Below are 13,964 nucleotides of genomic sequence, written 5' to 3'. Positions count from 1 at the left end.
ATCTTTATAATCACATCACAATAATCGAAAGAGAGAGTGATTAAAGAGACCCACTTAGAAAAAAACGTTCAACGGTGGTCCATCATTGGTCCAATACGTTGGACCATTGGTCCAATGAAAGTCCAATCAATCGTTCAACTGGAGGCCAACACTAGACCTTCGTTTGCCGATTTTGAAACAGACCGTTGAACCGAATGCCATTTTTTTCGTTCAACAAACCCAGCAGACAGAGGTCCATTGTTGAGCCATTTTTAACATGAGGAGTTGGAGCCCCGTTGGACTAGTTTTACTGCAGAATTTCTGAAGTTTTTTCCACTTATTTGTATAAACTAACAATACATATCTGCACAATACTTCTACTTCACGTAGAACAACAACAAATTTTTTTTCTGTGTAAAGGTAACACTTAATTTTCACACTATTTTTACAAGAGAAAAAACAACAACAAACCGTTCCAGCAAATTGAACGAATATTTCGTGCAATATGTCGTTCAACAGAAGAGAGGGGAAACTGTCACTTGCTTATACGCCCTTTTGAAAAATTAACCGAGATCTATTTCTCGACTCACACCCGAAAGAAGCTTTCAAATAAAACTGCAAATCCAACCCCTAAATTTTCATTTAAATCAATTGGTTGGCAACACTTCTTCTGGTTCAGCTCATAAACGTCAAAATTCTCGTCTTGTCTTTTCTTTGCAACGAAATACATCAATCGTTGTGACGTGGTGAAAATTTTCGGCAAACAATTTATTAAATCCTATACATTTTGCATAATTTTCGTCGAAAACGTTGTAAAATTTTAATCAGATAGCCACAACACGATTTTACACGTTCGACCGCAACGATAAACTGTGAAATCTAGTGTGGAAAGCTTCAGAGATGAGCTCATTTAAGCGAGACAAGAAAGAGGAGGAGGATGGTAAGAAACTGATAACATCACATTACTAAACTGAACAATCCGATGATCTGTTCTGGTTTATGTTGTGATATTCAGTGTTACTTAAATTAATGCATTGACTTCGTTCTTATTTGTTTTCCGATATTCGCACAGCGGGTAACAATCCCTTTCAAAATTTGGAAAAAACTGCTGTGTTACAGGAAACCAGGATGTTCAACGAAACTCCGGTCAACGCCCGCAAGTGTACCCATATACTGACAAAAATTCTCTATCTCATCAATCAAGTAAGTATCTGTAACATTATAAGGCTTGTTAACATGAATCTATCTGCAATTGTAGGGCGAACAACTGGGCTCTCGAGAGGCAACCGAATGCTTCTTCGCTATGACCAAACTGTTCCAATCGAAAGATGTAATTATGCGTCGCATGGTTTATCTTGGTATTAAAGAACTCAGTCCGATAGCGGAAGATGTAATAATCGTAACCAGTTCATTAACCAAGGATATGACCGGTAAGGAGGATCTATACCGTGCCCCAGCGATTCGGGCTTTGTGCAGTATTACCGATAGCACAATGCTTCAGGCTGTCGAACGTTACATGAAACAGTGTATAGTGGATCGTAATGCATCGGTTTCAAGTGGAGCGCTGGTCAGTTCTCTGCATTTGGCAAACACTGCCAGTGAGGTGGTCAAGCGTTGGGCAAACGAGGCACAAGAGGCACTGAATAGTGACAACATTATGGTGCAGTATCATGGTCTGGGATTGTTGTATCACATCAGAAAGGCCGACCGGTTGGCCGTTACAAAGTTGGTAAATCGTTTAACCAAACAAAATTTGAAAAGCCCATACGCAGTTTGTTTCCTGATTAGAATCGCTTGTAAAATAATAGAGGAAGAGGATGCTGCGGGCAATTCTGGTGCTGAATCACCACTGTTCGATTTTGTAGAGTCGTGCTTAAGAAACAAAAGCGAAATGGTGGTTTACGAGGCAGCTCATGCTTTCGTTAATCTCAAGAGAACTAACCCACGGGAACTCTCTACAGCTGTTAGTATTTTACAGTTGTTTTGTGGATCCTCAAAGGCCACTTTGAGATTTGCCGCTGTTCGTACGATGAACAAAGTTGCCATGCTTCACCCGCCGGCTGTTAACGTGTGCAACCTTGATTTGGAAGGCCTCATCGCTGATTCTAATCGTTCCGTAGCCACCTTAGCCATTACGACTCTGCTAAAAACCGGTGCCGAAAGCTCCGTAGAACGCCTAATGAAGCAGATTGCTACTTTCGTAGCAGAAATTTCGGACGAATTCAAGGTCGTTGTGGTACAAGCGATTCGCGCTCTTTGCTCTAAATTTCCTCGTAAGCACGGTGTTATGATGAATTTCCTTAGTGGGATGCTTCGCGAGGAAGGAGGTTTGGAATACAAAACATCTATTGTAGATACTATTATTTTGATTATTGAGGAAAATCCTGAGGCAAAAGAATCAGGCTTATCACATTTATGCGAATTCATCGAGGACTGCGAACACACTTCTCTGGCCGTAAGGATCTTGCATCTGCTTGGCAAAGAGGGTCCCTACTCCAAGTGTCCCTCGCGTTACATTCGGTTCATCTATAATCGTGTAATACTGGAGAATGCCACGGTTCGAGCTGCTGCCGTTGCTGCAATTGCTCAATTTGGAGCATCATGCGCGGATCTACTGCCCAATGTTCTTGTACTGCTGAACCGATGCCAGATGGACACCGACGATGAGGTTCGCGATCGAGCAACGTATTACTATTCCATTTTGAGTAAGTCCGATCCGGAGTTGAATAAGTCATACGTCATCGATAGTGGCATGGTATCTTTGCCACTGCTGGAGAAGTCTCTTAAGGATCATTTGAATGGTCCTCTCACAGAGAAGTTTGACATGTCGATTGTTCCGAAAACACAGACTGTGCAACCGGAGATCACCGATGAAGTTATGATCATGAATAACAGTAAGCCAAGTGCTATCGCACAATCAAGCGAACGTTCACTAACATTGTACCTATTTTAGCAATCCCGAAAGTCCCGCGTATAACACGCGAAGAAGCCAACACAGAAAAGCTTCTACAAATTCCTGGAATTCATCGACTTGGTGCTCTACACAAATCATCGACGCCAGTACAGCTCACCGAAAGCGAAACCGAATACACCGTATCATGCATTAAGCACTGTTTCGATCATCACGTCGTTTTCCAGGTTGGTTGCTGGTATTTAATTCGGTTATATTGTACTCAATTTTTTATGTTTAAATTTGTGTCTAGTTCGATTGCGTCAACACACTATCGGATCAGCTGCTTGAAAATGTGCGTGTCGACTTGGTCCTACCGGACGAGTACGTTACGCGAGCTGTCATACCTTGCGCAAAACTTCCTTATGGTGAAAAGGAATCCACCTATGTCATCGTTGAGTTTCCGCCGAATCGAGCTAGTTCAATTGGTATGTTGTACTACATTAGCAATCGAGATATCTATGTAAGATGATGTTTTTTTCTACATTCAGCTGCCTTTGGTGCCACTCTACGATTTGTCGTGAAGGATTGTGATCCAACAACCGGGTTGCCTGACTCGGACGAAGGTTATGACGACGAGTACATGTTGGAAGATATTGAAATCACCGTAGCCGATCAAATTCAGAAATCAAAGAAACAGAACTTCAATGCCGCTTGGGATGGTGCGGATACTGAAGGTAATCAATCTTCGCAATGCCAAGCAAATCTAATACTAATACTAATTTTTACTTTCCCATAAAGAATGGGTCGAAGCGGAAGAAACATTCGTGCTTGCGACCGTCAGCAGTTTACAGGAAGCGGTGAACACTATTTTGAAATTCCTCGGTCTTGCCCCAGCCAATCTATCGGAGAAAGTGGCGGATGGTGCGCACACACACTCTTTGCTGTGCTCAGGTTAGTATCACTTCTGGTCTCATAAATGATGAAATGTTTTACGAAAGGAATACAAAACTCTGTAGCTATTCAGCACTTGTCACTGTTCTGGTTATCGCCAGTAATTAGTTGCAGGGAAAATTATATTAAATAAAATAAACCAAGATTCCCCAGTATAATAGTACTGTAGTTGAGCAACCCTTGTCACTAAAAGTGCCATCTGGTGTAGAATGGGTTCGTATATGCTCCTAAAATGCATGTAGGAAATTGCCTGCGCATTTAACACAACCATAGTAGCTAATGGAAAAAAGTACAACCGTTTCTCACTAGTAGCGCTGTTAGTGTCTAGGTACAACGGGAAATCTATGTTTATTTGATTTACGATGTAATGGAGAAAAATCAGAAGGTGGAAAACGGGTTCTTCATGAGCTGAATGATAGACAGCAGGAAAAGCGGATTACTGCGAGCGTAGTTTGGCTTTATCGGCATGAAGCGAAGGATTTTCTGCACTGGCTCGTGACGAGAAATGAGGAAATAAATCGATTATGTGCATTTGGAATCAATTTGGTAGAATGGTACTTTTCAAACTAGGGGACACTTTAAATACTAATCACTACCGACCGAGAAAATTATTAATATAATTCAGCATTGCTCGAAAAACAACCAGAAGGCACCTCAAGACATGAGAGACACTTTATAGCACGACAAATATAAAAACTTTCTCGACTCAGGTTAGAAGAAATTTTGCCCCAGTCGCCATACTTCCTTGGCATGGCCCCTTTCAACAATTTTTTCATCGATGTCTCTCGTACTTTACTAGTTATAAAAATGTGGAAAATGGCTTCTCGACTGGATCGCTTCGAAAGATAAACAGTTCTTTCGACCTAATATTCGTGAGTTGTGAAAAAAGTACGGGTGTGTAATGTCAGAGACGTAACTGGATGTCGTGAATACGAATAAAACTGACACGATTTCTATACACTTTCGAAATCGAATTGATAGTTGATCGATTGTGTGAATTGCGAAACTTTCCTCCTTTTCACTACTAAAATTTTCAACGATTTTTGACGTCGATTATCTCATTTCGGATTTGCATATTTCATTGAAAGAAATTATCAAGGTGCAGTACACGAATCATTTCTGTCTTTTAGAAGAATCAAATTGTGGTATTCTCTACGATATTTAGTACAGTTCGGAACATTTATCTCGAACGATTTTCGCACAGCGAAAAGTGCACGAAGGAAATCATTTTGGATTTTCACTTAACTGACTGATTTCTACCTTCGCTTTGCAAAGAAGTAATCTTAATAGTTCTTTAGATAACATTTAGAGCCATTAGAACGGCTGATTTTATATAATGTCCACCTTTTGTTTCTTGTTTTCTTTCTCCAATGCAAAGCACCAGCAGCTGATGCAATCGTTCTTGCTTGAATTGAAACTAGCTTTGCGTACAAACCGACATCACATCCGTTTGCAGTGCCAATGACGCAAAACTGGTTTAATGCGTCTTCTCGCCTTGACGACCGGAAGGTAAATGAGAACTACGATCTGAGCGTTTGAGGTTTTTAACCAGGTTGAATGCGTCTTCTCGCCCCGACGTCTGCTTTCATCCAACGCACAAGAAGAAATGATCGATTTTCGACCACGGTTCCCCTTTTATAACGTTCAGTTGAAGATATGTGCCTGACAACCTCAAAATTGTCGTCCTTGCGCGGAAAACCCAAGCAAAAGTAAAGAGTTTTCCACGTTGTTTAAAAATTTTCAGAAAACTTAATTTTTGAGTTGTTTGTGATTATCTTACACTGTTCAAAATATTATCCTAAATTCCTGATCATATTTTTGATGATATACTGAAAGAATTATGTTGTTGCCATTAACACAAGTCGAGATATTCACGATTAAGTTCTGCTCATTCAATTTTGAAAAGGCGCCCCATAGTAAAGTAAGTCGTATTCACGACAAAAATAGAAAAAATGCGTAGTTTTCGAAAGTAACTACTAAAAATAAAGTATCTTGAACCTATTACTGGCAATTAACAGGGGCCCTGCCCCCTCCCGAAATCAGAAACAGAAACGAAAAAAAAGTTCGAGAAATATTATGGGGCTCTTGATTCTATAGATTACACCGTGAGATAGAGGTTTTGAGAGTTTTGTGATGGTCAAAACTCCACTGCCGATAAAGCAAGCAGCGGCAGGCCCTACGAAGTGGTTACACATAACAGAGTCAAACCACATAAAATGGAGGATGAAACCGGGTGCCCTAGTTAAGCAAGATTCTGCAGATGAGAAAGATGCCCTGCCGCTGAATCTCACACATACTTTTGTAGGGCTAGAAAGACGAACGCAAGCGCACCTAATACTAATGTTTGACTGGATCTATTATTATACGCCAACGAACAGAATGATTCTCGACAATAGAAAGATCAAATTGTCGGTTTTCTGGAATCGGTATAGTATACTTTCTAACGACTACTACAAAGCAGAAATAAACCAGTATTAGCGTGCATTAATATAGCGATTGAAGACCGAAATCGCTGTAAAATGGCATTTGATGAAGCACATGAGCATCGCTACCATGGTTAAAATCAACGGTTTAGGTTTCAAGTATTTGTGCCCAAACCTTAATTCTCTGAGAAATTTATGTGAGTTTCGTTTTGGAATTTCAGACCATTACTTCCGGAACTTGAATCCGAAACCAGTATAGCTAAAGCTAAAGTATAGCTAAAGCTACTAATATGACCTATATATTTAGAAGATGTTTTCCGTTCTCCTCGAAACGGCTGTGCCACTCTATGCAGTAAAATGTTGTCATTCAAAGTAGGGCTTTAAATATTCTCACAATATATGGCATCATCACAAGTCTTGTGGATTGTTGTGCTATATAAATATTTAGAAGGTCTGAGACAGTAAACGTTAAGAAATGTAATACAATAATCTTTTCTCGGGCACAATTGCAATTTTTATATAAATGCTCCATAATGATAGTTCCAGTGGAAGAGAGGAGTTTAGAAATCCTGAGCACGGGCCTGAAACATATTTAAAATCTATATACTATAACTTTGGAGTTATGCCGGAATCCTAATTTTAAACGATTCGTAGTTATGTTGACAAAACAGGAAACACACTTTTCGTTGAAGATTTTCTCAAAAAGAATATTTCCTCGCGTGCTAGATTCATGAATCAAAGTTTTGAACATCCTCAACGATAACTGTGTAATATCAGGTGTTGGAGTTAATTCGTAGCGTTTTTTAAGACTGCCCCAGAAAGTATGGCCGCAACCAAAAACCGCTGCCATTTCGCAATGGTCCAGAATCTGTCAATTTTTATAGCTGCGTCCTGTTGTTTACACTCTTCTCTAACCACTTGTGCAATTGTTTATTCGTTTTCATTAGTTTGTTTCGAAATGCGTGGACTTTCGGCAGAACAATTTCGAAAAATTGTGTACAAATGGTGCACAGAACGCGGACTATCACTGATAAAGATAGCAAAAATGGAAGGAGTAAGTGAAAAAGCCGTGCGAAATGCAATCAGGAAATTCGGTGAGGATAACACCTTGAGGATAAACCGAAAACGGGTCGAAAAAAAGGTACTGCTAATCCTCAGTTGGATAAACGGCGTTCGAAGCAAAAGAAGGAGGTTTCAGTTCGGGATGTGGCCAAATAAGTTGGCACTTCGAAGTCAAATGTTCTTCGTGTTAAAGAACGTTTGAATCTTTGAACCTATAAGAATCAGAAACAACTAAAACGTAGTCCGAAACAAGAAGCATCGATCAGGCCGATTCTTGCTGGAAATTTGAACTGCATAATCATGGACGACGAAACCTACGTGAAGCTCGATAACAAATCCTTGCCGGGACCACAATATTATACGGTGCGAGGAGGGCAAGTGTTAAACCAGTCCGAGACATCGATTGAAGTCGAAAAATTTGGTAAGAAAGCTATGGTCTGGCAAGCAATTTGTAGCTGCGGTAAAATTTCGAAATCTTTCATCACCACTGCTTCAACGAACAGCGAAATATACATCAAGGAATGTTTACAAAAACGACTTCTACCCATGATTCGAAGCCATAAGGATCCTGTTGTCTTCTGGCCAGATCTTGCTTCTTGCCACTACTCGAAATCAACGGTAGAATGGTATACTACCTAAAATGTCACTTTCGTCCTAAAAGACATGAATCCACCAAATTGCCCACAACTTCGACCAATTGAGGAATTTTGGGCATTAACGAAGGCACATCTTAGGAAACATCTCTCGGCAGCCGAAACCATTCAACAGTTCGAAAAAGATTGGAAAAAAGTCTCAAAACTTGTAGCCAAGAAGTCTGCACGGAATTTAATGAGGAACGTTTGCAAGAAGGTGCGCCAGCTAGTCTACAATGGCTAAGAAGCAAATGTTGAGAATAATATTCTGTTGTTGTAGTCTAATATTATCAGTATATCGAATAAAATTTGGATATCTAACACTTGTGAATTATTTACAGCGAAATCAAAGTGCGTCCATACTTTCTGGGACAGTCTTTGAGTAATTTTTGTGATTTATTATGAGAGTATTACAGTACCGTCATTCAAAGTATTGTTTATCGTTATTCACAACTTTTTGCCATCTTTCTGATAAAGCTCGGATATCCCGTTGACGAAATATCTTTTCCTTTAGATTCGATGCATGGTGAATAGATTCCATGTTTGATCATTTCCTAGTTTACGAAATGCTGCTCTGACAATGGATCGGAACAAATTGTGATCGGATCGAGCACTGTCCATTGAATATGGTGGATGGGGCATAACTTTACATTTCCGTGTTTCCAGATAAGTTTTTACTACACGAAACATGAGGTCTTGTATTATCATGAAGCAAAATTTAATTGAGTGTAATGATAAAAAAGCGATTTGTCGGTTTCGTTAGTTATACGACTTCTCCGAAACTGAACGTGTTCACGATGGCCATTGAAAACTTATCAAATTATCCAATAGTAGCGTATAAGATTTTTTGGCGCCTAAATTAAGAGGATGGAACAGTTGCGTTTTATTGGTTACGTCACACGTCACTTAGAAGATTATGACCCTTATTACCGTTCTCACTCCACTTTCACATTCACTTCACTTACATGTCACTTCACTTGATTTTACCTATTACCGGTATCACGCATAGTGGAGTGATCACTGTGGTGAAAAAACTAATTTTTTCAACAAAACGTTGGTGGCGTGATGTTCATAATGACATCAAGTTCATTCAAGTAATTACTTTTGTCTCAAAAGCGACTTCCGTAAAAAAAACCTACATTAACTTCACTTGATTTCCACCGTGAAGTGATACCCATAATAAGGGCCACAGTCATTTCACTTGGTTTTCACCGTGTAGTGACACCGGTAATAAGGGCCTATATCTCTCGAACCGGATTTGTTCACGATAACCCTTCCTCCTAACATTATCGAAATCCAGTTTGTCGGCTTTGTTACTTCTACGTTTATGTTTTCGGAACCGAAAGTGCCATTTTTTTATTTTCGAAGATTGTTGAAAATGATTCAACCAGCTGCGAAAAACTTGGGAAATTAAAGCGACGTTTGCCAGTTACGTCAATATATTTCCGGAACAGGAGTTGTCAGTCATTTTTTAACTTGATCCATGACCATATAGAAAGACGTGGAATATCCGAAATAGAACTTTTTTTGAAGCTTGTATTAGAGATGTATGAAACGTCGATATCTAGTGCTAGCACGTGAATCAATAAGTCCCGGGACCAATTCATAGATGGCAGTGCTAGCAAAATTTCCATAATATTTTTCATGAGTCTCGATCTGCAGAAGATACTTGTTAAAACTGCATGACAGTTTGATGTTTTGTCCACGAGTTACAGTAATTTAAGTAGCGTTAGTCTTGATATTCTCAAAGCAGTAGAATTGAAGCCATTCCATCAAAAACATCCATTTGTCGATAGTATGCTAAATTTAAACGTGCTCGTACTGACACTGAAGATGCTGAGCACTCCGACCGACCAAATGAGGTAATCACACCGAAAATCGTGAAAACAGTCCACCAACTCGTTTTGCCTTTCTCATATAGAAAGGTTATGCAATCACTTGAAAAACCGACTAGTGAAAATTGGCCCGGAGGGCCAAGTGTCATATACCATTCGACTCAGTTCATCGAGCTGAGCAATGTGTGTGTGTGTGTGTGTGTGTGTGTGTGTGTATCAAATAATCTCACTAGGTTTTCTCGGAGATGGCTGAACCGACATTGACTTAGATTCAAATGAAAGGTCTTGTGGTCCCATACGGAATTCCTGAATTTCATTCGGATCCGACTTCCGGTTCCGGAGTTATAGGGTAAAGTGTGTTCAATATTATACACCGTCACTTAAACCGGCGAAACAAAAAACGTAAAAAATTTTCTAAACTGGTCTCAAAACTACACAAATCGATAGTCATTATCAGTAGGCAACTAAACAAACCGATTCCGGCTATGCTGGTTCCCGGTATCCGGTTCCGGAAATACAAATAGGATACCACAATATTATATGTACATGAGAAAGGCATCATTACACCACTAGGTGGATTAAAACAGGTTTTTGAGATTTGTAAATCAAAATTGCGTTGTAGAGCTGACATCCCTAATGGTAACATACGACAGTGTGTACACTATTTTGCAGCTATTGTCAGAGTCGGTGCCGCATTTGCTCACGGTGGACCATAAACGACAATGACAATCATGAAAGAATTGCATGAAATGAACTTCGAATTGCTTCCGCATCCACCATATTCACCAATTATAGCCCCAACGACTACTTCCTGTTCGCAGGCCTAAAAAAATGCTCGAGGAAGGAGACCAACTCTACTGCAACGAAGAAATGATCGCAAAAGCAAAATCGTCCGAGATCCGGGGCAAACGATAAATCGTTTTACAACAAAGGTATTGAAATGTTAGGGATGCGCTGGACTGTGTGTTGCTCTTGAAGGAGACTATGTTGATGAACAATGCTGAGTTTTGCCACGTGTTTTCTTAGTTTTGCTATATTTTTCAAGTCGAATGTTACGGGCAAAAACAATACTTATCTTTGAAATAATTTATTCTAATTAGAAGTTGATCCTAAAGTACGAAGTGATTCTAAAAGTACATGATTACAATACATGGAGGGGTGAAGTGATCAATCACCTTGTGATTCAATGTTTATACAAGGAAAATAAATATGTTGAACATTCGATAGTAGTAAAAGCTTCAACGTTGTTCAACGGAACATTTTCCAAACACAACTTATTGTGTTGTCAAATTAATGATTCTATTTAAAAAATATTTTTTCTTTCATTTTGATATCAAACTTTGTTTTAACCTGTTCAAAATATACATTGTTAATTAGGTACTACAATTACATCTCTAAAATCACTTCTGACATTCATACCTTTCATCTTTCAGGCACATTCCGGGGCGGTGTCGAGATACTGGTCCGTTCGAAGTTGGTGGTGTCGGACGGTGTGACAATGCATTTGACAGTGCGATCGACGGACTCGGAAGTCGCGGAGTTAATTACGTCTGCTGTGGGCTAGACAGTCCCAAACCCTTTGCGCCCGGAACTACGAACATAAATGCATACACATACGAAGATCACACCCACAGACACACTCTTACTTACTTCCCCTGTGCAAGAGAGTTAATTCTTTTATGTTATAAACATTGAAAGTATCTATACTAGAGGTTAGTGTTAAGTTTTTCGTCGGCATTCGTTAGTGACTATTGTAGCATGTAGAAGAAGCAACAACAACGGAAATTAGCACCTGTAAGTCTATAAAAAAAGAACAGGCTACTGAAATAATGTACGAATAAACATGTGAATAATTGTATTAATTTCTGTACTGAATGAAGAGGAAAATATAGATCTTTTCTTTTAATCAATCAATATTTCGATTGCTTTATATCCGCAAATCGCTTGTAAATGTGTTTATACAGAAGGAAACGCTGCCCCCTTTCCGGAACCTGGACAAGCTGTACGAAATGGCGCGTCTCGTTTGCATAAAATATATACATTGTTTAACATAATAAACGCCACAAAGGCCATTCTCCCCACAGAATGATAATCGGCTGCAGCCAAGAGTCAACTGTCTCCCGTACCATCGCTGCCGAAAAGCAAACGACGCCAAGGCATAAATTATTCGCGACTGCATAAATTTACGTCCTTTCACTGCCACTGGAATCGACTGTGTGCTGCACACATTGTCGCGCTCCTACCAGGATCAAACGGGTCCAACTCTTGCTACACACTGTGCCAGATCACGGGCCATGCATAAAAAGTAATAAACAACAATTATATTAAAATTCGCCAAACCGCAGCCAAATTGTTTAATGTAGTGATATAAATTTCTTGTTCCGCACCTCTGTGGACTCTTTCCATTACCGGTCTTGGCAATACACGGCACGATATGCAAATTCATTATGTGTAAGTGTGTGCTGTGTACGGTTTCATTTAGCGAGAGGACGAATTTCGCCATGGATGTAACAATGGTGCAAATGAATCTGAGCGGTGCCAAATGCAGCGAGCCCACGTTGATCAAACACACATGACTGTGGTATTCTGCACGCTGTGACTGTGATTCGGTTCTCGAAATTCTACGATTCACACGATGATGCAATGCTTTAAGATTCTTGAAATATACACAACATTACATCACAATATCGTGATCTAATCGTATGATGGATGAAATACTCATCTTCTCACTGATTTAATTTAATCAAAATGATGACTTTTAGTATTTTAACGATCAGTTTAATGATTGATTTCACCATAATACCTCTTACCAGCTAATCGGTTTGAGAACAAACGTTCAGAAAAATATCTAAAAGGAGCGTATTTGATAGGTGGAGTAGAAATGCCAATTGTCTACTTAGAATGATAAGAGGAGAGGAAATAGTCAATAGTTTGTGTCGATCACTTTGATTGTCACTGAGAAATTTCGACTCCTCGAACTTGATCACAAAATATTCAAGATCAGCTTGCTTCCGTATGTCGATCGTATCAGATAAGATTCGCTAACGGCTGAGACGACAAAAACAATTTGCATTGATTTCATGCGCTGCAGAATCATATCACCAACATACGAATTGAATATTATACCCTGATATGCAATTTAAACGTAAGTGTTAAAAATGATAACGTTAAATACAAAATCCTTCTGTTGTAGCGTAACGTTGCGTATGCGTTTGCATAAAACTGTTCCTTATATTATATGATCTGAGCTATTAACATTAATTCGCTGAAACTGAAATCGATTTCTCCATTTTGAGAAGTATTATTGAACAATGACGACGACGATGCAACAGACGATGTGCGAACCCACAATCCTCGGTCAATATTAAGGAACAATTTACAATTTCAGGAAAACGGCCATAGTCGCAAAAATCAAGAGCAATTTGCTTCATTCAGTAAAAACCATTCAAGCGAAGAGGTTGTGTTTCGATTGTACTGGCTCGTGAGTTAACGGCTGCTACCGAGACAATTCTAAGCTTCAGGTAGTTAAACTGCCCATAGCAAACGCAATATTCGGGGCGTTTCCCGACTGGAAAGCTAGCAACGAAGGCCATCCCGTTCATACGCACAGAGGTGTAGAGACACAGAGGTGCGAGAGCATAGAAGTGACGAGTCACAGAGGTGCCATCGCATAAAGGTGCGAAGACGAAGGGGTGCAAAGGCACAGAGGTGCTAAAGCAACCCAGTGCTGATCTACCAGGTACCAGAATTTGTACGCTGCGTAGGATCAAAAGAGACGGCATATATCGCGAGGTGCTACACTGCAAGCATCGCATTTGATCGCCACCAAGAGCAAAAGCACTGTACCTGGGGTCAGGTACAGCAAGTGCAGTGGTGTTCACAACGACGGCAGAGCAACTGAGATAGCAGTAAACGACAGAAGACTGCCAATTGGAAACAGCAAAAGACTGCCAATTGGAAATCGTTGGAAGAGCTTCACGTCGTTCTTCACGATAAAGGAACAGAGACATCAGCTACAAGGTAGATTTAATTTAATTTATTTTTTATTTCTTATATCTGAAATTTTACTAAACATAAGTTTTTATTTTGGTATTATTAATTTACAAAAAAAATTTAATGTAATGGATGATCTCATGGAAGATCATCCGAATCCGATTCCGGATACTAGTAAAAGTTTAAATACTCCGAG

General features: G+C 39.7%; 1 protein-coding gene across 1 annotated transcript; it reads left to right on the top strand.

Moving 5' to 3' along the window:
* Window positions 1-677: 677 nt before the first annotated feature.
* Window positions 678-11,685, top strand: LOC131431385 (coatomer subunit gamma). Its single transcript, XM_058597067.1, has 8 exons — window positions 678-919; window positions 1,052-1,182; window positions 1,238-2,873; window positions 2,933-3,117; window positions 3,183-3,357; window positions 3,421-3,606; window positions 3,671-3,823; window positions 11,209-11,685. The coding sequence occupies exons 1-8, from the start codon at window positions 880-882 to the stop codon at window positions 11,337-11,339; spliced, it is 2,637 nt and encodes an 878-aa protein (XP_058453050.1). The 5' UTR covers window positions 678-879; the 3' UTR covers window positions 11,340-11,685.
* The last annotated feature ends 2,279 nt before the right edge of the window (window positions 11,686-13,964 follow it).

The sequence above is a fragment of the Malaya genurostris genome, chromosome 2 (genome assembly GCF_030247185.1).
Source record: "Malaya genurostris strain Urasoe2022 chromosome 2, Malgen_1.1, whole genome shotgun sequence".
In the NCBI taxonomy this organism is placed as follows: domain Eukaryota; kingdom Metazoa; phylum Arthropoda; class Insecta; order Diptera; family Culicidae; genus Malaya; species Malaya genurostris.
Note: the sequence above shows the minus strand (reverse complement) of the source record. Positions and strands in the feature narration are given on the sequence as shown.

Excerpts from the sequence above, each read along its gene's own strand:
- LOC131431385 (XM_058597067.1), top strand. The coding sequence starts at position 880 with ATGAGCTCATTTAAGCGAGACAAGAAAGAGGAGGAGGATG. Across the intron at positions 2,874-2,932 it reads AGTTATGATCATGAATAACA|CAATCCCGAAAGTCCCGCGT; the intron begins GTAAGCCAAGTG and ends TACCTATTTTAG. Across the intron at positions 3,607-3,670 it reads GGATGGTGCGGATACTGAAG|AATGGGTCGAAGCGGAAGAA; the intron begins GTAATCAATCTT and ends TTTCCCATAAAG.